The 26,012-nt window shown below is 36.3% G+C and overlaps 1 protein-coding gene across 1 annotated transcript; it reads right to left on the reverse strand.

The window, feature by feature from the left end:
- Nucleotides 1–10,419: 10,419 nt before the first annotated feature.
- On the reverse strand, nucleotides 10,420–11,805 carry znfl1 (zinc finger-like gene 1). The gene is given in 1 exon segment (NM_194389.1): nucleotides 10,420–11,805. A coding segment is annotated over 1 exon segment (1,386 nt).
- Nucleotides 11,806–26,012: the final 14,207 nt, after the last annotated feature.

The following is a 26,012-nucleotide window of genomic DNA, read 5'->3' on the forward strand; positions in this document are numbered from 1 at the left end:
ACATTTTTTAATATATAATATATGTTATGGATCTATAATCCATAATAATAACTCCAGTATAGCAGTCCCTCAACATTCTGACACTCGATGACACTCAAATACCCTGTCGGAAAATTCTAGTGGCTGAGAATGAGCTTTTTACAGTGTCTGCTATAATGTTAATGTTGTTTTTGTGTGTTTACATAGATGAATATGGCCACTGTGTAAATGCGCAGTACAGTTACAATATTATTAGATTGTTATGATAGCATAATATATATGCCTTCTGTGATTTGCTGAAGATAAAAACTAAAAAATAGCACAACTGGAATCACTACAGCAGTCGCCATCGTCAATCTCATATGAAGCAAGTGATTGCAATGACATCTGATGACGTGTGCAGGTTCTGTAGTGCTGTCCCAATTCTTAGGGGTGAATTTTGAAGCCATTCCTCTTCACACTCGGTTTTAAGGGCCAAGAGGAAGGGGTAGTGGTACAAAAATAGAAGTGGGATTGGGCCATACTCTATCCACTTTGTATGCACCAGACACTTTCTTATCAACACAATGTTTCTGGAAACTTTGTGTGCATTAGATGCAAGTTAGTGGGCATGATAAACCACCTGTAGGAAACACACTCTTTTCCGCATATGCACCAGACACCTTATAAACAGTCCATGCTTCTTGGAAAACATTGTGCAATTCTGAATGCACAATTCAGATTTTGTTGAGTGGGCTTGACAAACCACCTGTAAAACGCATATTCTCCTACAGTATATGTATGCATAAAAATATATATTTAAATAAACTTAGACTTAAAATATTTATATTCTGCTGCTCTCTGATGATTTGAAGTGCTTTTTATTCTCATTTGTAAGTGACTTTGGATCAAAGTTTCTGCTAAATGAACAAATAATAATAATAATAATTCAAAACATTAATTTAGAGCTTTTCTGGACACTCAAAGCGCTTCACAAATTTTTGGGGGGAATCTTCTCATCCACCACCAGTGTGCAGCATCCACCTGGATGACACAACTGCAACCATATTGCGCCAGACCACACATCAGCTGATTGATGGAGAGGAGACAGAGTGATAAAACCAATTATGATAGGGGATGGTTGGAAAGCCATGATAGACAAAGGCCAATGGGCAAATTTGGCCAGGATGCAAGGATTAAACCCCTACTCCTTTTCGAAGGAACACAGAGAGTCGGGACCTCGGTTTAACGTCTCCTACAAACAACTCTCACTGAGCAGTATAGAGTCCCTATCAATATACCAGGGAATAAGGACCAACACAGACCGCAAGTTGAGTGCCCCCTGCTGCCCTCACTAACACCACTTTCAGCAGCAACCTAGCTTTCCCATGTGGTCTCCCATCCAGGTACTGACCGTATGCAGCCCTGCTTAGCTTCAGTGGGCGACCATGTGAGAGTTGTATACAAATGTATATGTATAATATTTTTGATTTGAAGAAATGTCACCAAAAGTTTGCAGAACAAAAACTTTTTTCCAATGCAATAACATTTAACTACATTAAATCATTCATTTTATTTTGGCTTGGTCCTTTTATTCATTAGTGGTCACCAAAACGAAATGAACCACCAATTTTTCCAGCATATGCTTTATGCAGCGGATGCCCTTTCAGCAGCAACCTAACACTGGGAAACACCTAAACACACCCATTCACACACATACATTTTGGCCAATTCAGTTTATTCACCTTATAGAACATGTCTTTGGACTATGTGGGGAAACCGGAGCACCAGGAGGAAACCCACGCCAGCATGCAAACTGCACATAGGAAATGCTAACTAACCCAGCTGGGGCTCAAACCAGCAAACTTCTTGCTGTGAGGCGACAGTGCTAACCACTGAGTCACTGTGTTGCCCAAATTAACTACAGAGAAACTTTTTTTTTTTTTATAGTCATCATGATATCCATGTTAAAAACTAACTAACATATCACACATCTGCATAAAAAACAATTGCTGGTTATGCTTTCAGACAAGCTAAATTATCAACTTACACCAACATGACCAGAAAATCAAGCCACTCATAAAGTTTTCCTGGTTAATAACATTATGATACTACTCCAACAGCTAGACTGTCCAAGCCAATAACCCAGCCGTACTGAAGCAGGTTTTATCAAGAGATATATTTACAGCGTATGATTTTCTCCTTCCTCCTCATCTGCTCCTCTCTTCAGTCTTTCTTTCCCCCTCTGTGTTCTTGCCCTACCGCACGCCGAATTCAAAATGTTGTTTCTTAAATCTGCAGGTCCCTCATTAAATGCCTCCATGAACTCCAAGTTACAGGGTTGGAAGCTTCCACACAACACAGCGTGGGTTTGCCATCCTGTCATTAAACTGACAAGTTATACAAGAATGCAATCAAATCTCAGAGACTCCATGCCCTACAAAAAGAGAATTTATACCAATGCGAGCGCGCACGTGTGAGCGCATCTGTGCTTTTGTTCTGCTTTTAAAGCTATTCTTTTTCATCCCACAATTACTAGACAATAAAAAGTTCCATTATGCCTCAATTACACCTCCAGCTGGGACTTTACGGGTTGTTTGTCACCTCAGAATGGAGAACGCAGGCTTTGCCATCTTCATCTCATGCCAGACATTCATGAATGCTGGGTGTTTGTGCTCAAAATCATCTGCACAATGTAGATTATGTGGTATTAAACGTTATGTGCGCCGACCCTGCGAAGGTCAATTAAGATAGCCGGTGCAAACCTTTGTGTTTCGTGGCACGTCTCATGTACGTTGCATCAAACCTCCCAGATGTGTGTTCTGCGCTTTTTTGCCTGCTGATCCCTATCTGTGAAATGAACAACCAGTGCTTAGTAGCACAGGCTTCCGTTGCAATTTACCCATTCTCGAGGGTATTGGAGATTTGGCTTTGAAACCAGCCTCGCATGTTTCTCTGAATAAAATCTAAGCCGTCACACTGAAAACTGCTGGAGAGCAAACGTGGCATGATACCGATTCTTCCAAAAACAACAGAGCTCTCTCTCTTTGAAAAACGCTGTTGGATACAATCAGAACCGCCCCGGTTAAATAACTGAGACTAGCCTGAATGATTAAAATAGATTAAGTAAATATTTCATCTATGCAGAGAAAGAACCGCTAATGCAGCTAAATTTCCAACGCAATTTGGGGATTAAGGTAAAATGGCTCGTTCGAAGAAAGGCTGAAAGCTGAAATGTGATCCACTGCAGGATGGGCTGTCAATAAACTCCATGGTGAGAAAAAGGATGGAGTTAGATTTGTGTTTTATCGATGCAGCTATACTCTGTGTGGATGGCATCATAAATCATATAGCTTGTATCCATGTGGCTGCATGGTGTTTTTGTTGTTTTAATCTGAGAAAGCTTTAAGCAAAGCAAAGCTCAAGGATAAGATAACCTCCACCACGAGACCATATGGTAACACTTCACAATAATTGCTGCAAAACCCTGAAGATCTGAGAAAAAATTCCAATGTTTTTTTTTTCTTTCTCTGTTTGCCTTGTGTCTGGTGCTTTTCTTTAGCTGTTAGACAAACAGATCTGGAGAAATGCATTTCTAAAACAAAATGTAATGCTGTGTTACTATTGTAAAATGTTTTCACATTCCAAAATGCCATCACACACACACCCACAAAAATTTTTTGTAAACGCACACTCTAATGTGAAACTATGTTTTAATGCTTAAATAAAAATTTCACTGGATATGCAATTATGAAACAATTGCATGAGAACAAACCTCATTGGTTGTAGCTCAAACATACCGTGACATACAAGAATAAACCTCATTGGTTCTCCTGCATCAAGCAATCTTGAACTTGTGTCTCATATTTTAAATATCATATGTAAAAACAACAGTAATTACAAATGTGACTTTGAATATTCAGCGAACAGAACTTTAATGGAGGGACAAAAAAATCCCAGATTTTACTAAAATAACTTTATTCTTATTATTATTTTTATTATTATTTTTAAGATAAGTAAATAATGACAATATTAAATTCAGGGTGAATTAAAAAAATCAAATCCTTCTAAAATCTTTAAAAATGGGAAACTAAATGTCAAGATAATTAAGATTTTAAAGTACTACAGCTTTAAATTATGACATATTAAATAGAAAAATCAGACAGTCAATGCTCTTAAGATAAAATACATCCCAAATAAGATCAGTTGATCAATAACAACAGTTGGTCTTACATATTTGACCAATTGTTTTAAAGCGCAAATATATATATATACTAGGGACGCACCGATCAGCCAGAGATTGATATCTGCCGATCCACGCATTTCATGACTCGATCGCTACTCGCCAATTTGGACCTTATCATGAACCAATCACAAATGTTTATGAGTTTACAAGCAGATGCTTGTAAGCTAAAGTCAAACAGCATCAAACAGTAGTTTATAGTCTATTTAATTTTACTTAATGAAGTAATTGATTTATAGGTGTGCATTTTAACTCCTTATGCATCAAATATGTCATTATGCATCACAATAACAAGGAATCGGTACTCTGCAAAAATGTCTGCAAAAATCCTGATCGGAGCATCCCTAATATATATATATATACATATATATATATGTATTTTTTTTTCATTTATATTAATATATATTTTAGAGCAAGGACATTATCACAGTATTTCCTATAATATTTTCTCAGATATTCATCTGGAGAAATTGTTATTTAGGCTAGAATAAAAGCAGTTTTTATTATTTAAAATTATTAACCCCTTTAAGCTTTTTTTTTTTTTTTTTGATCTCTTCAGAACAAGCTTTTAAATGTCACTTTAAGCTGTATAGAAGTGTCTTGAAAAATATCTGGTTAAATAGAAATGCGTTGAAAAATTCTTCTCTCCGGTAAACAAAAATTGGGGGAAAAAAATAACAAGGGGAAGTTGAAAATTCTGACTTTGAATTTACATAATACTTTTCACAAAGTCTGCAAAACCAATTTCATAATAACCTACCAATATTAATTAAAGTCATTTAAAATGGAATGAATCACAGTTTCATTAAAAGTGAAACTAAAATATTTTTCTCCTCTATGAAAGCAGCATATGGTCAGCCAGACAGGCATCATCTTGTTTTCCTGGGTGTCCTGATGCCCGCTGCGACACGCAGGTCTCCTGTAGCTCAGACACCCACAGTGCTGTGATTACAGAGAGTAATGAACCACAGCCACAGGAAGGGGCACCACCAGCAGACCACCAGTTCCCATATGTGCCCCAGGCCTGCGGCTCAGCCTCCAGGATCAAACCGCTGGGTGGGTAAACACAGGGGAGGCACAGACTGATTGCCATCTCTGGCAGTACACAGAGGGCACGGCGGAGAGAAGCGGCAGCGGCGGGTCAGACAGGGAGGAGTTTCACTCACTTATCTATGAGTCCAATCACACTCTGACTGTACATAACCAAAGCATTCAGCCTCTGAAAAAGCAACATTTCTCTTCTATTTTTGTGTTTTTACAGTCTGACCTCAATGATGCATAGTAGCTGTGCTAACAATTGTGACTGATTTACCAAATTCATTTTAAGAATTCTTACAAAATATACTACAGCAGCTATTTTAAAAAGTAGAAATGATCTTGGCTTTTTGATGTTATTTTTCTTTCAAATCAAGTTCAGCTATTGTCAACTTTCTATTCCCTGAAGAAAACTATAATGTCCAAACAATAATGCAGTTTCCAAAAATATTAAGCCACTGTTTTCAATCTTGGGCAGCACGGGGCCGCAGTGGGTTGCACAACTGCCTCACAGCAAGAAGGTCGCTGGTTTGACCCACGGCTGAGTTAGTTGGCATTTCTGTGTGGAGTTTGCATGTTCTCCCCAAGTTCGCGCGAGTTTCCTCCGGGTACTCCGGTTTCCCCCACAGTCCAAAGATATGCGCTATGGGTGAATTGGGTAAGCTAAATTGTCCAAAGTGGTATGTGTGTGAATGAGTGTGTATGGATGTTTCCCAGTGATGGGTTGCAGCTGAAAGGTCATCCGCTGCGTTAAACATATGCTGGATGAGTTAGCGGTTCATTCCGCTGTGGCAACCCCAGATTAATAAAGGGACTAAGCTGAAAAGAAAATGAATGAATAAATGAAACTAGATGTGTATTGTTGAATCATGCTTTGAATTGACGAATTTGATTTGTGTATCTATGAATCGCGTTTTCAATTTATGATTTGGATTTGTGTATCTATGAATCCTGTTTTGAGTTTATTAATTGGATTTGTGTATTTATTGTATGAATTGTGTTTTAAATTGACGAATTGGATTTGCGTATTTATGAATCCTGTTTTGAGTTTACAAATTGGTTTTGTGTATTTTTGAGTCATACTTTCAGTTGACGAATTTGATTTGTGTATTTATAATTCACATTTTCAATTTATGAATTGGATTTGTATATTTATAAATCATGTTTTGAATTTACGAATTGGATTTGTGTATTCTTAAATTGCGTTTTCAATTTATAAATTGGATTAGTGTATTAATGAATCGTGTTTTGAATTTACAAATTGGATTTGTGTATTCTTTCCCAGAGATGAAAGCAGCTGGAAAGGCCTTCACTGCGTAAAACATGTGCTGGATAAGTTAGCGGTTCATTACGCTGTGGCGTCACTGGATTAATAAAGGGACAAAGCTAAAAAGAAAATTAATGAATGAATTCGTATATTATTGAATTGTTTTTTGTATTTAAGAATCATGTTTTAAATTGATGAATTTAATTTGTGTATTTATGAATTACGTTTTCAATTTATGAACTGGATTTGTGTATTCTTGAATAACGTTTTTAATTGATGAATTGGATTTGTGTGTTTATGAATCATGTTTTGAATTTATGAATTGGATTTGTGTGTTGTTGAATCGTTAACAGTGTTGTGTTGATGTATACATTTTATTTTGTAAATATATTATTCTTGAGACTGATCTAGCTCCATACTTTTTTCTGGTGAGCTTTTTAGCATGGAAGCATCACAAAGGAGATGAAACTAAAATATTAAGCTAATTAAGAAAATGTCAAATCTGGAAACATTATTTCACAGCAACTATTTACGTTAAGTAAAAAGAGAGCTTCACATTGTCAATTGATTCCATTAATACAAACACAGTGATTCTCTATTTTCCTGTATAGTTGTCTCTATGTATTTTGTGTGGTCTTCCTTTCGCCATCTGCATGTCTCCCTCTTAAGGGTGAGGTTTTGATATCAGGCCAGAAGGATCACAAATATGCTAAAATTGTGGTGGTAGAGCACGCAAACTTTGAGAAAAGGTGCTGTGTTCTGTCAAACGAATTGTCTGTAGATGATTAATGCCAGATGCATCCCACACAAAACACAGTGTTTAGCAGACACTGTGACACCTAGTTTTTCAAAGGTGTGAATTATATAGGGCACTGACGCCTGATAAATTCAATGCCAACTCAGCCTGTGGGTTGCCTAAGGTACAGTGTGTATCCGTCTGGGTTTTTTTGGTTCTTTTCCAAAGGTGTGCAAGAAGCAGCATTTTCATATTACTCAACCTGAGTGTCTTTAAACCAGAGAAATGTGTTTCTAAAGTGCATATGCTGTTTTTTTACAACTCAGAAAATAAAAACCCTTAAGTTGTGATTTTCAACTATTGTTCAAAAAAGATTTGTGCTGTTTATCTAACTAAAGGCATAGTTCATTTAAAAATGTAAATGTCACCATACATCTACCATACTCACACTCACTTGATTCTAATTCATATCTATTGACCACTAAAAAAGATTTATAAAAGAATGTTAGGAAAAAACAGCTACTGACATCCATAGTAGAAAGATTATTTTTTCTCCCTGTCATTTTTCAGTATACCTTCCTAGAAATGAAAGAACAGGTTTGGAATAAGTGGAGGATGAATAAATGATAACAGAATTTACACGTTTGGGTGAACTACTGGCCTTTTTAAGGTGCGTAAAATATTTAAACACCCTACAGTATTTTTTTAGTACTAGTATATTCCTGGACTACACAAAATAATAATAATCAAATTTAATTGGTAATTAAATATTGAAAGTCTGCATTTTGCATTAACAATACTTTTTAATCTCAAATGAGAACTTAAATCGCTTAAAAGGACTACTGAACAGTTTTTGGCTAAATATAATTAAATCATGACACATCCCTTAATCTGAACCTGAAAAATACTTAGATCTTGCTAACAGAGTACTATTTTGCAGAATAACTGCACTGCTCTACACTGTGAAAGACACATCTGTGATTACAAAGGTAATCTAATGTATAAATTGAATAACTATAATTTAAATTTCCCAGAATTCCCTGCATGACACTTTTTATGATGTTTTTATTACCTTAATTTACCATAAAATTTTCAACACGATCTCACGGCAATTCGTAACTTTTTGATTTAGTGGCTAATTCGTATGAATTCGTACAATCTAATTCGTACAATTCAGTACGACTTGCTCATCCCCCAGTGACGGTTGGGTTTAGGGATGGGGTTAGGTGCCACGCCTCCTTTTTAAAATCGTACAATTTCGTACAACTGAACTAGCCTGAATTAGCCACTAAACTGGCAAAACGTAAAATACTTATGTTTTCTCGTAAGATCAGGCTTACATTTCTTTTCAATTCCTTGCCATATTTTTAACAGCTAAACTACAGCAACCACAGCTGCCGTTTTTTAACTGTAAATTATACATTTTTTTTTGCACTGTAGAACCTGTGAGTTTTGTGTTTTAAGAAATGCAGTTTTTCAGATTTAAAAAAGAACTGTGCTTCTTTAAACGTTTAAAACTTTAGCAAATCTTTTTTTTTTATTGTAAATTAATTCAATTTTAAAGTATTTCTCACAGCAGTCTTTTGTGTTTTAATTAAAAACATTGTTAGATTTTGCTGTATTTGGCTTAACCGTTCTTGGGGGGCTCGCCAATGTATTAGATTACTCTAACACATAAAATAAGTAAGCTGACCAAAGTTCTTACGGAGAGAAGACTTTATTGAAGACAATGAATAGTGCAGTTCCTCAGCAGTGATGTTAACCCGTCGGTCTTCAAGTAACTTAACTCAAAGTACTGTCTGTGAGACAGTACTTTATATTAGCATCAAACAAACCATTCTGTTTACGAGGCTCAGCAGGACCCTCTTCAGATGTTTCAGCTGTTGTTTTGCTAATACCCATTGAGATTGTAAAAGGGTCATTTAGTTCACACCTATCAGTTTGTGGGGGTCGAGGCACAGGTCACCCCATCATATCACATCAGAGTTTAATCAATGTAAATGCAACTGAACTAAAATGCACATAATCTTTCAATCCCTCCTCTGATCATATTTGATCATAAAACAAGTTAATCATGTATACAGAAATCTGCAATACAGGCTATATAACTTAAAGTGACAGAATAAGAAGTCATGGTGAAGCTTGCATTTCCTCAAATGCCTGAGTCCATTTCTATTTAAAGTTGTGATGTTGTAGAAGTAGCAGGATGTGGTTGTGTTCTGTGGATGTTCAGGTGTGTTCATCTAGGTGTCTGGTGTTGTGTGTCTCTGGTCATCCTCTGGAACACCTGCAATCACACAAAAGGGAAAAGGGAAACGTATCTTGCCCAGAAAAAGATTTCAGAGAAATTTTCAAACTGCCTATAGAAAGTATAGAAACTGTCCCTATTTAATATTGACAGGACACTACAGTGTTTATCAGTGGTGGTTAATGTCTTCATCCTCAGGCGACAAGCTAGAGCCTAAAAACTCTAGTCCCGCCATATCTGGACTCTGAAAAACACTACTGTCATCTATCCCTCGTCTCTAGGCAAACTCACGTTGATCCATTCATCAAGTCCCTGAACATTAATTATTGAATCAGATACTAAAACTTTCTCAAGTGAGCTCTTCCACTTGGATTTTAGTGGTAGTTTCTGAGGTTGTCGTGTCTTTACCCATTTACTGGGCTCTAAACTATGGCCCCTCTTCAGAGGTGACAAAACTTGATTATTGTCCTCATGTACTGCCAGGCTGAGTCTTGCTTTGTTTTGGACAAGGCTGTCAGATGTCAGGTTTTCTGTGGACATGGGCTGGCTTGGGGGATGTTCAAAAGGGCATAGTCTGTTTCCATCCATACTGCATTGATTGCCATCACGCAGTTCTTGTGCATCGTCCATCAGCATTTCTTTTGGAGACTTTTCATTTGCAGTCTGCATTCTGTCTAAGACTAAAGATCCGTGGTCTTTCTGAAGCTGTCTTAATGCCGCTGTATGTTCACCTCTCTCCTTTACGGCTTGTTTGGCAACACCATCTACTAGGACATCAAACTTGTCTTCATCTGTTGAGACTTCTGTGTCAGCTTTTACCTTATTGTTTGCATACACATTCAGTTCATCAGCTTCTGGAAAAGACGTCACTAGCTGGTGCTGCAGAGAGAGGTTCTTCAGTTTCCCTGCGGCTGTACAGCATTTAGCAGAGTCTATTTTTGTTGTATTGTTAGCTGCTGAAACTGCTTGAACAGGTGGTCATCATCTTGGCTTTGATGTTTTAAACTGAGCTTGCACTCACGGGCCCAGTGTCCTTCTTCATTGCAATTTCTGCATCTTCCTTTAGTTCGTAGTTTTGAGTATCCCATATACTCACGTTCTTTTTGCTCATCCTCAATTGTTCTGTTCTTGTAAAACAAACTTTTCGATTGCAAAGATCTGAGTCTGACATCTTGTGCTCTCTCCAGTTTAGCTGACCATTCAACAATCTGGATGAAAGTTGTTACAGTGCTGTCCCAGTCATCATACCTGATTTTAAGATCTTTAGAAATCTCAGGATTGAGTCCATTGACAAATGCTGTTTTCAGGGGAATTCCAGTGTCTTTGTCAAGATCTTCACTTGTATTCAGACCAGAATGTTCCGTCCATATATGTCTGAAGCGTTCTTCAAACTCTGCAACACTTTCTCCAGTTTTCTGCATGCATGAGGTAATTCTTGCCCAATTGACCTCTGCAGGTTTCAGTTCAAACAAGAAGTTTTTTATGGCTTCCCATCCATCCTCTATGTTTTCTTGTGATTCACCAATCCTTCTTTCAACACTTTCTGTGAGTCTCTTTTGGTCACTGTCTCTTAGGGTGACATTAAGAATCATCACACCATCTAGTGGATGTAAAATGTAGATTTTCTGCAGTCGTTGAAGAAACTGCCAAACCTTTCGTGGTTGTTTGTATACATCTGGCAGCTCTTTTGACCATTTGTCAACTTGCTCTGGAGTAGCTGGATGGTATGTCCTGTATGGAACATACTTCTTTACCACTTTTGTCACAGTGCGAGTTCGTCTCTCTCCACTGTCTTCATAGCCCTCCTCATTGTCAATTTCAACGTTAGTCCTTCTGTGTTTGACAATCACAGGAGCTAATCTAATCTTTGAGTTCACTGGGTCATGAACACAGGTGTTGATGGAAAGATCAGCCTCACTGTCAACAAAGCTGCTTGAAGATTTTGATTCCAGCTGTTTGGAGATCAAAGTCAATAGCTTGTTGTTTTCCTTTTCCAGTCTTTCTTTATGCGCCTTTAAGTTTTGCAATTGTTCAGCCAGTGCTCGAACTTTAGCTTTCTCCGCTTTGTTCTCACGTTCCAATCTGTCAGTCTCACACTTATGCTCATGTTGAAGAATTTGCTTAACCAAAATCACAGACAATCCATCCTTCTTGGTGGTTGTGCATAAGCGCTGTGTCTTTCCATAAGCCCTTTTAATGTCCGGCAATGCCCATAATCCACTCCCTGAGTGCTTGATGCTGTACTTCTTGCATACATCATCACGACACTTCCTCAGTCCCAGCCTTTTGTCTAAATATGCATTCAAATTCTCCAACATCTGGTCAATGGTAACACATGGAGGTTCTGTTCCATGTTTTTCTGATGTTGTTCTCAGGGTAGCTCCATTAGCATAGTTTCTTGAAGACTCAGCCATGGGAAGTACAGGACAGTGCTCTCAGAGGTGTGAAACAGAACAAAAGGTGTTAGAGCTAATAAAGGTGCTTATTCAAATTTAAATTAACAGCAGTCTGTTAAACCATTACAAATACATAGACAGATTCAACATTTGTTTCAAAGCTAAAATAGTGGCTACTAAATTACCACTTTCATTCTTTCAGTCCCAAATCTTATTTGGCTACTAACAATCTTTGAACAAATGTATTAAACTATTACTTTTACAATCTCTTCAATCCCAACAGAGAATGTGTCAAGCTTTGCTTCTGCATTATCTTAGTGATTTGACCAGAATTATTTTTTCACAGTTTCTACAATCTTCAAAGCAAGAATCAAGCCTAAAATTGCCTGAAAGCTTCTGTCTAATAACAATTCTTTTTGAGCATTATCTTAGAAGGCTAAGTAACTTTCTTTAGGATTTGTCCCTAATACAATGTGCTTAAATCTCACTGTATCCTTAAACCTAAGGCAAACAGCTTTCAGTTTTATGCCATCATATTGTAACAGTTAGAATTTTTAAAATTACAATAATGGCTACTGAATTAGCCCACAGTCAAGAATTCCTCATTCTTGCAGCAATATCAGTCTCAAACTTTTTATGTTTGCTTTATATGGCTCATAACCATCTTTGGAAAAATAAGCTAAACTGTTATTTTTCAATCTCTACAATCACAGCTGAGAATGGACCAAGCTCTGCTTCTGCATAATCTTAGTGATTGGACCAGAATGATTATTTAACAGTTCATGCAAACTCTAGAAAACGAACCAAACCTACAATGTTTTAAGATTTCTATCACAGAAGGCTCTGTTACCTTCAAAATTAAAATAGTGGCTACTGAATTAGCACCCAGTCAAGAATTCCTAATTCTTGCAGCAACATCAGTCCCAAACTATTTTACGGCTCCTACAGTCCCCTGGGGAAATGGACCAAATTATTTTCAACAATTCCTACAATCTCCATGAGAAAGGACCAAATTATTTAAATAATTCCTACAAGTACCCTGAGAATGGACTAAGCCTAAAATTTCCACTGCTCTTTCAAAATCTTTTGATAAATGGACCAAATTGTTTCTTTTACAATTTCTGCAAATATCAAGAGAAAGCCTGAAATTTCAGCAATACTATCACTGTATTTAGTTTATTACTGCACTACATATACAGGTCGATCTGCTTACTTTAATGGTTACTTATAAAAGATGTTTCTTTTAAGGGTTCTTTAAGAGAGCTGATAAGTTTCACTCACCAAACTAGGATCTTTGAGATGAGATCCAGTTGATTAAAATAAAGGGTGTCCACAGATACAATATGTAGATCCAGGACTCGTCCACAAACAAAATCCGTTTATCTTCAGCTTTAACTGTAGATTCTCCAAGATTCTTCAATTCATTTCTTGTTGCAGTTGATGAGTTTTCCTCTTTTCAGTCTCTCCTGGCTGGCTTCGCCAAATTGTTAGATTTTGCTGTATTTGGCTTAACCGTTCTTGGGGGGCTCGCCAATGTATTAGATTACTCTAACACATAAAATAAGTAAGCTGACCAAAGTTCTTACGGAGAGAAGACTTTATTGAAGACAATGAATAGTGCAGTTCCTCAGCAGTGATGTTAACCCGTCGGTCTTCAAGTAACTTAACTCAAAGTACTGTCTGTGAGACAGTACTTTATATTAGCATCAAACAAACCATTCTGTTTACGAGGCTCAGCAGGACCCTCTTCAGATGTTTCAGCTGTTGTTTTGCTAATACCCATTGAGATTGTAAAAGGGTCATTTAGTTCACACCTATCAGTTTGTGGGGGTCGAGGCACAGGTCACCCCATCATATCACATCAGAGTTTAATCAATGTAAATGCAACTGAACTAAAATGCACATAATCTTTCAATAATAACAACCTTTATTTAACCAGGTAAGTCAACTGAGCCTCAGTTCTCGACGACCTGGCCAAGAGGCAACATAAAAAGCACAAAGTAGCAGGGACACAATACAGTAACAATTTCACAGATGCAGATAATAACATATAAAACCAATGAAAAACTAAAAACAGTGCACAGTGATCTTGTACTATTAACTGGATTGAATTTTTAAAGGATGATAGTGCAATAAAAGTGCAAAGTTTTAAGATCTGCTGCAGATGATTCCAAGCATCAGCAGCAGAAAACTGAAAAGAGTAGCGACCAAATGAAATGCGAACTCTCGGTATACAAAGTTTAATAAAACTACTGGAGCGAGATTTCAAAAGGTTTTCTGAATGTTAAGAAGTGACTGAGTTTTCCCAATAAGAGTTTTGTAAATGAACAGAAAGCAATGAATTTGTCAACGTGATTAAATTGAAGGCCAATTTAGTAAAGAATACAGCTGACAGTGATGAGTAATAAATGGCGCACCAGTAACAAAATTAATTGCAGCATGGTAAATAACATCCAGTTTATGAAGGAGAGTTTTTGATGCTGATTTGTAAATTAATCCCACAGAATCCAAACTGTTAATTTCACCAAATGCTGCTTTAAAGAGTGTGGAAAGATTTGTTTCCAATTGTTTTAATAAGTATTTGTCTTTCATAATGCTTCTGATTTATTTGTTTCCATCTCTGTTTCTTTCTAACCCGAGTGAAATGTCTTTTGAAACAGCCACATATGTAATGCAGTTTAAGACAAATGTTTTATCCAAAGTTTTTTTATCCATGTGAGTCATTCATTCATTCTGACTTTCATTTGTTTTCCTTTCGGCTTATTCCCTTAATTAATCTGGGGTCGACACAGCAGATTGAACTGCCAACTTATCCAGCGTATGTTTTACGCAGCGGATGCCCTTTCAGCTGCAACCCATCACTGGGAAACACCTATACACTCTTATTCAGGCAAACACTCATACACTACGGCAAATTTAGCTTACCCAATTCACCTATAGCGCATGTCTTTGGATTTGTAGAGGAAGCCGGAGCATCCAGAGGAAACCCATGTAAACATGGGGAGAACATGCAAACTCCACACAGAAATGCCAACTGACCTAGCTGGGGCTCGAGCCAGCGACCTTCTTGCTGTGAGGTGATCAAGCTACCCCCTGCACCACTGTGACACCCCCCACCCCCACCACCCTGAGTCCTTCCTGATAAAGTTATCCAGATTAAAGATGCCTTGCCTGAAAACAATACAAAATACTTCAGACAGAAGGCACCTGACTATCATAAGCATTTATAAAGCATATATTGATATAAATGAAAACGATAAAGCAGATGTTTGGCAGGGATGTTGCTTAATCGAATGAGATGTCACTTAATGCTTCACTTAAGAGATTTGGTACATTTCCCCAGAGGTTTTCTCCTGGATGTTTTTTATGCTGAGGTCTTATATCGCTTTATCTTACATTGAAATTGGTTTTCTCTTTGTACGGATTTATGAGTTTAATGATTATATGTTTGGCAGACTCCACAGTCAGCCAGGCCAAGTTTCCTCTAAGCTGTAATTTATTGTTCTAATGCCGGATGGCACTGCTCTGAAATGATTTTTTGGTGAGAGCTGTTTGAAACAATATAAAAATTTTTTATGAATAATGATGGTATTGCAACTAAGGTTAAATTTTGATCTAATTAAATGTATTAACTGGAACAACTTACAAAAGAAATACATTTCTAAACATAAAAAAAGTGTATACAGCTATATTGTTTAATTTTTTAGTTTAATCGCTTAAAACAAATACGACTTTTGTTATAAAAACTAATTAAACAAGAAATCATCTCTCTATTAAGCAGGAAAACAGAGGAATGTCTTGCATCTTGGACCCTTCTGAATTCTCACATTCAGTCTTGGCCAACTTGAGAACACATGCAAGCAATAGGAAGACTGTCCAGTGTCTATAAAAACACAGCAAATTCAATTCCACATTCAATTTGCAAGTAAAACTAAGTATTTTTCTTTTTGTGGGTACAATCGTCTACAACTGCTTTTTAGCACTTAATTAGAAGCACCACCATTACTAAATTGTGTCCTCTTCTTTAGGGAAAACTCAACAGACATTTATAAGATTATTTTAATATGCAAAATATTAAAATATAAAATAGAGCTACTTTTTTTAAACATTGCATGTGTTTCTGACACACACTTGCAGATTTTAAACCCACTTAAACATCAATTAGAAAATAAAGTGTGGATACTTGGACAAGTCTTTGGCGTCTTTAGTGTTTAGTATTTCTCTATATTTGGTATTGTGAATAATGTATTTCCTGGAATGGTTTTGAAACCAAAATATCAACTATTGATTTAATTGGGCACAAAATTGTGTAGTGCAGGATAAGTAGGCATGGAGTGATAACCATTTATAAGGTATACAGTGGTCAAGGTTTTAAAACCGGTAACATTTTCTGCTTTACCTTAAGGCAGTGCTCTCATCTGGTATGGCCATGGTTTGCCCATTGGTCATCAAGCCGCGACCCAAATTTCTAGGAACTATAATACAATTTTAGGAATTATAATTCATTTGTATTTATTTGTCAACATATACAAGTAGTGACAAGTAAATCATAAGAAAATCACCAAGACTTACAAATAAACAATATTTTATTGCTGTCAAACAAAATGTATCAAATTATAGTAATATTACAGAGTAAAAACGTCAAATACTGTAAACAGTGGTTAGGGTAAAGAAAAGCTCAGTTACTATTAAACAAACTGAACTGTTAATAAAACATTAACACTTATCCTGGTGAACAGAACAAACCAGCAAATTAAAGTAAAATGATTGAAATATTCGTAACCATTTTTATAATAATCACCAGTTATTTGCTCTTCTGCTATTGTGTGGGCTTTCTTGGCCTTTGCTTCACGATGAGCACAGTAAGATGCGTGAATTGCCTGTACTTGTTTTGAACATGAAGATGTTTGGCACTTTTGTGATGCCCTCAGCTATTTGAGTCGTCTTTGAAAATAGTCCACAGGTTTGTCCTTGCAACTGGATTGTTTGGTTTCTAAATGTCATTTTAATTTAGAAGGTTTCATGCTCTCTTGTGAGAGCACCTCACTACATATGACACTGATGATTTAAGCCTTTTTTGTCGTCAATCTATAAATCCATACTTTACATATTCAGGGTCGTACTTGCACTTCGACATATTTGTTGCTATAATTAAATTAAATTTGAAATGTCAAACAGTGTGGTTGTCACACGCTCATTCCGAATAAAAGTCCGATATTACCAAAATAAGTTAAAAAAGACATTTTTGTTGTTTTATGATAACACACTCCGCGACCCACTGAAAGTGTTCCCGCGACCCACTTTTGGGTCGTGACCCACCAGTTGAGAAACACTGCGCTGTATGTATAAGGTATTTTATTTAAGTTATTTTTCCTGTTATTTAGTACAACAGTTTCTCCTGCAGAAAAGATTTCCAAAGATGCTGTTTTAAATTGTAATGAAATCAGTGTTTTTGAAACTAATGAAACAGCAGAAGCCAATGATAAATTTGAATTATTTATCCTGACATGTTCACTGCTCCAAAATATTCTAAATGTTTCTCAAAATAAAATATTTAGTTTTCAAAGGTAAAAAAAAAAGTTGTTGTTTTTTACTCAGAATCCGACCCATGCCTAAGGATGAGTCATCATGGTTTTGCTCTATTTACCTTGACAGTTTAAAGTTTTTAGATGCATATATCTGCTACTAAAAGTACATTTTGACAGCTTTTAGAAAAGCAGACTAAAAGACGATGAATAAAAGCCACAAACCTCAATCTTCATTTCACTGGGTGGATAAATGGATGAGATCAGATGGCTGGGGTAGTATTCGGTAAACACAGAACAGTTGTGGAATGTTTCAACCACCCTGACCAAAGTATTACACAGACTGTGAATTAGGTCATTAGGGTACAACATGTCCAAAAACACCCTTCTTTCCCTTAAAGGGATTTACCAAAAAAATGTGCTCACTATATTTGCACCCTCAGGTGGTTCCAAACATTTATGAGTTTTTTCATCTGTTCAACACAAAAGAAGATATTTTGAAGAAAGCTGAAAACCTGGGACCATTGACTTCCATATATATATAAAAAAACTAATGAAACCAGCATTCTACAAAATATTATTTCATTATTCTTATTTCATTAAGGGTTGAAACAAGTAAAGGGTAAATAAACGATGACTATTTTCTTTCTTGGGAGAATTGTCCCTATAAGGCTGTAATGTTAATATCACACATGCTAAATAAATTATCTGCAAAAATATTTCCACAAAGATCCTGGAAAAATATATTTAGAATTGAAGAAAATATAGGGGAAATCAGATAATAATGTGACAAAACAGATCCAAAGACAAAAAATAGGTTCAAGGAAAGACTTTGAATGATCAAATATACAAAGTTACATAATGCCCAAAGCCTTTATAACCAAAGCAGCAGCTGTTGAATTGATGTGCTTTGTGCCTTTGGATCTGAAACTTTAAGAGCATCTTTTTTGCTCTTATCCTCTTACATGAGGTTTTGTTTTGACACTCAGCTGTAATGTTAGCCCCTAAATGATTGATGACCTTTAAAAAAAGAGAGTATGTGAGAGGGTGTGTGTACTGGGAGATTAAGTTCTACCACCTGCGAGGAGGCTACTGGGTGTTTCCTCCTGGCAGAGGTGTGAATCCTCCATCTTTGATTCTCCTGCATTTCTGAGGCTCCTCGATAAAGCCTCGGGACAGAGACGCACCCACTGCTAAAAGCGGATTTGGCTAATCGGTCAGAGTAGCAGGACAACATTCCTCTGGCAGATTACTTGCGAAAGTGAATGCTACAGAGATGTGGCTCTTGGAAACCATTCAAAACCTTTACAACAGTACTCGAAATCCCTAGTTGGAGTAAGAGCAGTTCAGCCAATGTGAGCAGGAAGTGTGTACTGTACCCAAACCATCATTTACTGTAGGCATTTAAAGTAATGTTTGTGGAGAATGATATTTTTTGTACTATAATGCTTAAACACCAACAACTGATATCATCTAATTAGGCTCATTAATCATATTTAATGGCGCCGGTTTTAAGTATATGCAAACTTCCGCATATCCTGGTTAATGGTGCAGACAAGAAATACAGAGCCAATATAACATTTTGTAAGCGTTAACATAAAACAACAATCAATAAAGGAATATATGTACTGACATTGAAAAATTACCTGTAGGCTTTTATCTGGAAACAATGAACAATCACACCCAGACAATAGGCTATTTGTAGTCGTAAATCAAAGTGTCAGATGGGCACTGTTATACTAGTGCTTTTAGCAATTAAGTGCTTCCCTTGTATCTTTGACCACTTGTTTAGGTAATTACCACTTGCATAATTAGTTATGATTTGTTTTAGTAAGAAGGAATCTGCCAAAGGGAAAAAAAGTGAACTTGTTCAAGGTTCAGTTTCACTGTACCACAGTACTAAAACATCTCATGAATGAGGAGTTACAGACATCCGCAACATACACCACCTCATTAACACTATAAAATCTACTATTAGGACAGATAAAACATTCAAAATGTACTTCAAAGGGTATTCACAAGATTGTTGAATTATTCTGTTTTCTAAATGCACATTCGTTATTTTACCTGTTACGTTATTATGTGGGCGTGGTTAAGTGGCCCTCTCGCGAGTTAGCATTTTAGCAGTTCCGTTCCCTCGTTCCAGGTCAATGATTTTTTTATGGGATTTCGGTTAAATCACTTAAATATGGTCTGTGATTAACACAAACACATCAGTTACATCACACTCTTGATTTTATGAATCTGTTACACTTCTTTTTAAAAGACGGTTATTATATAGTTGCTAAATGGGACTACAGACTTGACTGATTCTCTGAAATTATTGTAACTTATTTCAACACTGTATTACCACCTTTCAGTACTGCAATTATTGGCATCCTTGTATGTTAATCGTTATTATTCATGTGGGCCTAGGTTATTTTATTTAATTTTATTTTTTTGTATTTTGACTATTTGTGTTTACACATTTTAAAGTTAACCTTCAACAATCTTAAAGAAATTACTGCTTTATTGAACATAATATTTTGCGTCTGACTTTGCGTTACTCTTCTTCTATTCTTTGAACATCAATTGAACAATCGGTCCTCTAAGGTGGTATAGAACCATACAGTAATCAGTGAATTCATACACTCTTTAATACAGTAGGGGAAAGAAATAATTATAGCTTTGATGTAAAAAAATATTTAGAAAATAATGCTAAATGTATGTTGTTCACAGATAAACATATTTACAGACCCACGGAATGATGAACAGATGAATGGCGGAACAGATAAATGGAAAAACACAGTATGGATGGACGAAAGGACAGATGGGTGGGAAACTATAGTCTGTCAATTTCAGATGGATGGGTGAATGGATGGATGCATAGATGGATTAATGGCATAAAGAATGGATGGTTAGATGAACCATGGATGGATGGACTGGATGGAAGGATTGGTTGGAAGGTTGGATGGGCAAACAGATAATAACAGACGGAACATTGAAAATATAAATGTATAGATGAATATATGGATATAAATGCATAAATGGATGAATGGCAAACCAAATGGATGGATGAACAGTGTCACAACACTGGACTCACCTTCTGTTTCCTTCATTCCTCTGGGATGGATGGATGGATGGAACATCAGAACAGATGGATGGATGGATGGATGGATGGATGGATGGAACAAGAAAGGAAGGAAAGATGGATGGATGGACGAAATGAGGGATGGATAGATGAATGGATGGAAGAATGGAACATCAGAACAGATGGATGGATCGATGGATGGATGGATGGATCGATGGATGGATGGATGGATTGATGGATGGAACATCAGAACAGATGGATGGATGGATGGATGGATGGATGGATGGATGGAACATCAGAACAGATGGGTGGATGGATGGATGGAACATCAGAACAGATGGATGGATGGATGGATGGATGGATGGATGATCAGAACAGATGGGTGTATGGATGGATGGATGGATCATCAGAACAGATGGGTGAATGGATGGATGGATGGAACATCAGAACAGATGGATGGATGAATCATCAGAACAGATGGGTGGATGAATGAATGGAGGGATGGATGGATGGATGGATGGATGGATGGATGGATGGATGGATGGATGCATGGATGGATGGATGCATGAATGGATGCATGGATGGAACATCAGAAAGAATAGAACATCAGGACGTATGGATGGTCGGATGGATAGATAGATAGTTAGATAGATAGATAGATAGATAGATAGATAGATAGACAGACAGACAGACAGACAGACAGACAGACAGACAGACAGACAGACAAATCACAGAATGGTTTGATGACTGATTGGATAAAATATGGAATGCTTGCAAGGATGGATAAATGGACTGATGGATGGGTAAAACTGGAGTGACAGAATTAGAGATAGAATGTTGAATGGATGGATGGACAGCAGGACAGATTGATAGATAAATGGGCAAACTATACACTATACACATAAACAGAATGGCAGAGCAACACACAGATGAATGGCAAATGGATGATTAGCTGAATGAATGGATGAATGGCAAAACAAACATTGACTGGTGAACTACAGAACTGCTGGATGGATGGATGGACAGACGGACAGATGGATGATGGGTGTAAAGAATGTAGCAACAGCATGGATGGATGAATAGGCAAACTATGGACAGAATGAAAGATATAACGATAGATTGATGAATAAAAAGGATGTATGGATGAGCAGCAGATTGGACGAATGGCAGAACAAACAGAGAGAAGAATAACAGAATCTATGAATGGACAATTGAATGTATGAATCGACAAATCTATAGACTAACAGAATGACAGAATAAAGGATGAATCAACGGGTAGATAGACAGCAGAATAGACAGATGGATAGACAGATGAAAGGATGGGCACACAACAGAATAACATAGAACAGTGGATCTATAGATGGATGAAACAGCAGAAATGCAGACAGACAGACAGAACGCCATCTACCCACTTATCCCTCACTGCCTCAGGCTTGGATAGACCTGCCAGAGCGTGCTCCCAGATGGCAGATCACAGTCAGCGAGAGACAAGACAGAAATAAAACGAGCACACAGTGTAAGGTAGAGAGAACTTCAGCAATGTTCAAAGGCAAAATGAGTTCAGATCAACACCTTTGAAGTTGCTGGCAGCCGCCAGACAGAAGGAGACAATCTGTCTCTCTGGTGAACCGCCCAGCTTGAGCAGTGCCTTAAACCACCCAAAACCCTGCAGCTAGTTTTAAAACACATTCACAGAAACGTGCTCATCAAGCACTTCAATTACACTGACAGGTAGAGGCACCTGAGACACTGGTGAGATGCAGGGTCACAGGTCAATCTTGAATGTTGATATCTCTCATATTCACTTTCACCATTTAGAACAGACAAAAGGCTGAATATCTGAACTATTGTCCAAACTAATTGTCTTTTACAGGGAAAGATAAGTCGCTTATTCACTCCAGAAAGGCTGATCATTCAAGTCTGTTGTGTAGTGTATTGAGGTCACAGATTATTGCATCATAGGTTGAATTTAACCTGATGTTTAGAAAAAGGCTTCAGAGTCATTTGGCTACAGAAACTGATTTTATTCTGAAACTTTACAGGAAATCATGCAGAGAGATGACGAGACACCACAAGAGAGCATATCTTTTCAGCTTGCAGTAAAGAAAAATATTTTTGTTAATTCATAAATGAATCATTTATAACCCTTGGGAGCTGTTATTCTTTATTTAGGTTATGAATTTATTATTGTATTATTTGTTTGACAGACTTAAAACAAAAGTTAAATGTTGATGAAAAGTCACAACCAAATGTTAAATTTCTAATTTTCTAGCAAAAACAATTCGTACTAATTTTCTAGCAAAAACAATTCGTAATGCTCCCAAACTGCATCACCGAATATTTTTGGACATATCACCCTCAAACTAAAAAGAAATCTTAATGACTTTTACTTTTTGTTACTTTAAATTTTTTTGCATAAAATTAGCTTTGGAATATACATTTCATATCAAATTTGAATAGCAATTGCTTTTTTACTGCAGCAATATTCTGAAAAAGAAAAACCTTTGCAGAATTAGGTCTGTGCGCAAATTTCATACACAATTTCTTAAAGTTTAACTTGAAAATTTCATTTCGAGGTCTATGCTGCTTTTACTACGCCTGGTAAAAATTAATTACTAAGCCTGGTATTAATGAATCAACTACAGTACACAAATATCATTTAGGACCATAAATGTAAGCTCCTGAAAATAATTAATAAATCAGTATAACTATTACTGAACATTAATTTTACTGAAACAATATAATATTAAAATACATTATATTGCACATTCGTCTGAGCAATTAATTCCATGTAACCAATTTTCCTTATCAAAGAGAAAGAGGTAAATCATAGTTATTTGGGTAAATTTGACTAAAGTATGATACTATATAAACCATTTAATCTTTTAAAAAGATTTTTGTTTAAGAAGTTGTCTAAATAAAAAATATTCGTACATAAAAATTAACAAATGAGCTCCAGATATGCTTTTATACATGTTTGAGTCGTTTGTGTATTTTACCGCATTATTTTAATTACGTGTTATCATTTATTAATGCGTCATTCTTTCGCATAATTTAAACTTTTAGACAGCATGAATAACTTTAGCTTAAAAATACATGAAGAGAACATTTTCCTTTAAAAACAATAAAACTAATAATGATGGAATTGGAAAATAAATAATTCAAGTTTTTATAGGCCTCATAACTAATGGAGCTTAAAAGTGCTGTCTATTATTTATTTAACAAAATTCAGAAATTAAATTGTTTGGAACATGTTGTATCGTCTTGAAAGCGAAAACTTGTGATTACCGAACTGCAGTACCTCGTTTAAATGGGTAAGCCAAAATATTTGACAGAAACGCATGAAAAATGAGAAATAAATGAGGACTTGTCGTGCATTATAATTATATGATGCGTTTAGAATTGTTTGCTGCCTCCACGCCTGCATTGCATTAAATAAATAATAACTATTAAACTCTTATGATTAACTTATAAAAAAATATTACTTTTCTTTTGGATGTTAAATAGTGTTACATGTTTAGTCATCACGTTTATAAGCATGCGCATTGATTCAGAATCTCGTTTTATCTTTTATCAAAGTCGCGTTTTTTCAGTTCTTTTTAAAGAGCCTTTTAAATAAATCAACCGAGCTGTTAGCGAACATTTCCAAGATATATTTAAAGGGATTTATATTGCCAATCGAATGAGAAACCTTCATTAAAATGCGCTCTCTTGAACCATCCGTAAAACAGGTATAGTAACTGACAATGTCAAGAACTGGGAACGGACTTGCAGGGACTTTTGCGTGGGATGTCATTTGGGCATCAGACTTAGGATCTGCTTATACAAGACATCATTAATTAACTGATGGACAACCTATCCACACCTAAACTAATTGCAAAGAACTTCAAAGAACTTAAATTGCCTGCCAATTTAACAAATTATCTAATTTGTTATTTTTTTTGCATTATCTAGCAAATCTGAAGTTCGATAATATTAACACCTGCCCTCAAACCATAATGTGACATCTAAACAGTCAACACATCTACACAACATCTTAGCAACCGAGTGCAGCGTTGGAAATATACATACACACCAGCAGAGAGAGACACACACATTTACGACGCCAGCTAGTCTGGCCTAAAACGAGAAGTATTGTTATTAACCTCTTTTTCCCCCAGTGTGAATGAAAACCAAAGTGAGGGTATATCCTTGTGTTATGACTTCAGGGGCTTGCTTTGTTCTCCTCTATAATGTACACGTAATTACAGACTGAGATGGAGCTGCGTTTCTCTTTCTTTCTCTGTGTCTATCGTGCTATCCTTTCTTTTTCTCATCTCTAATCCCTGCCAGACTGAAACGCTCACTATATTCATTATGCTGCTCTTGATTCTCTCCATCTTTTTCATATTTGCTATTTAAGCGATGCCTACTCAATTATATAAAAGGATTATGGCTGTTATCAGACGCCGTCAATTGTTAGCCAGTTACGAATATTTTCAGCAAACGAATTCTCTGAATTGAATAACGTGTTAGTTTTGTCAACGTTAGCCTGACAGAAATTATGGTTTAACAAAAAAAACTTTGTCTGAAATAAAAGAAATAATAATTATAGTTAAATATTTACACCATAGGTATTAGTGATCTGCTAGCTTAACCATGGTATTTCTGTAATTAAATTGTGGCTTGAAATGGCTATCCAATCTCTTAAAAACATTTCACTGCTGTTTTTGTATCATATATTATGTGACAAATACTAAACATAGTTATTGACTTCCATGTTTTGTTCCTACTTCGGATGTAAATGGCTGCTTTTCTCAAACATTCTTCAAAATATCTTTTTTTGTTTCAAGAAAGAAATTCAGGTTTTAGAGTGCATGCAGTCTAAAGGTGAGGGCATTTATTTTTTGGGGTGAATATCCCTTTAGTAAGTTGTAGCAATTAAAAATTAGTATGGAGTAGGTTTACCACTTCTTCAAATTTGCAGGTGTCTATATTTTTGTCGAGTTCGGCCATTAAAGGTCAGGTTTCAGCATTGTCAGCGATGTCTGGACCGGGGTTGAGAAACACATTTTGGGCGTGTCATGACGGTTGGTTGTACCTGTGTGTCGAGGAATGTTGGCACAGGATGAAAGCACCTATAATTTGTGTAATTCTCTCGTCACGTCACTATTTTGGTTTAATAACACGTGTCCTTCAACCAAAACATGTAACAACCTCGTGCATCAATAAGCGGCTCTTTTTTGTCGCTCCTCCTTTCAACCACTGTAAACATGAATTTCAACGGAAATCAAACAAGGCGGATTATTTAGCCGTGGGATGCTGCAGTCTCTGTGTTGTCGATCTGACTTCCTTGTTCAGTAACAATTTGTTTAAAAATATTAATCCGTTTTTGCTAAAACAGCAGAATCGGATTTAGAAAAGTTAAAGCTTCTATTATTTTTATGCTTGGTTTTTATGGTAAAATAAACGTAGAAAATCTAAAATATATGATAAGGAGCAAAGTATAAATACATGAAGAGTTCAGATGTAAAAATCTCTAAATGCCATCTAAA

Source organism: Danio rerio, chromosome 3, assembly GCF_049306965.1.
Source record: "Danio rerio strain Tuebingen ecotype United States chromosome 3, GRCz12tu, whole genome shotgun sequence".
Taxonomy (NCBI): domain Eukaryota; kingdom Metazoa; phylum Chordata; class Actinopteri; order Cypriniformes; family Danionidae; genus Danio; species Danio rerio.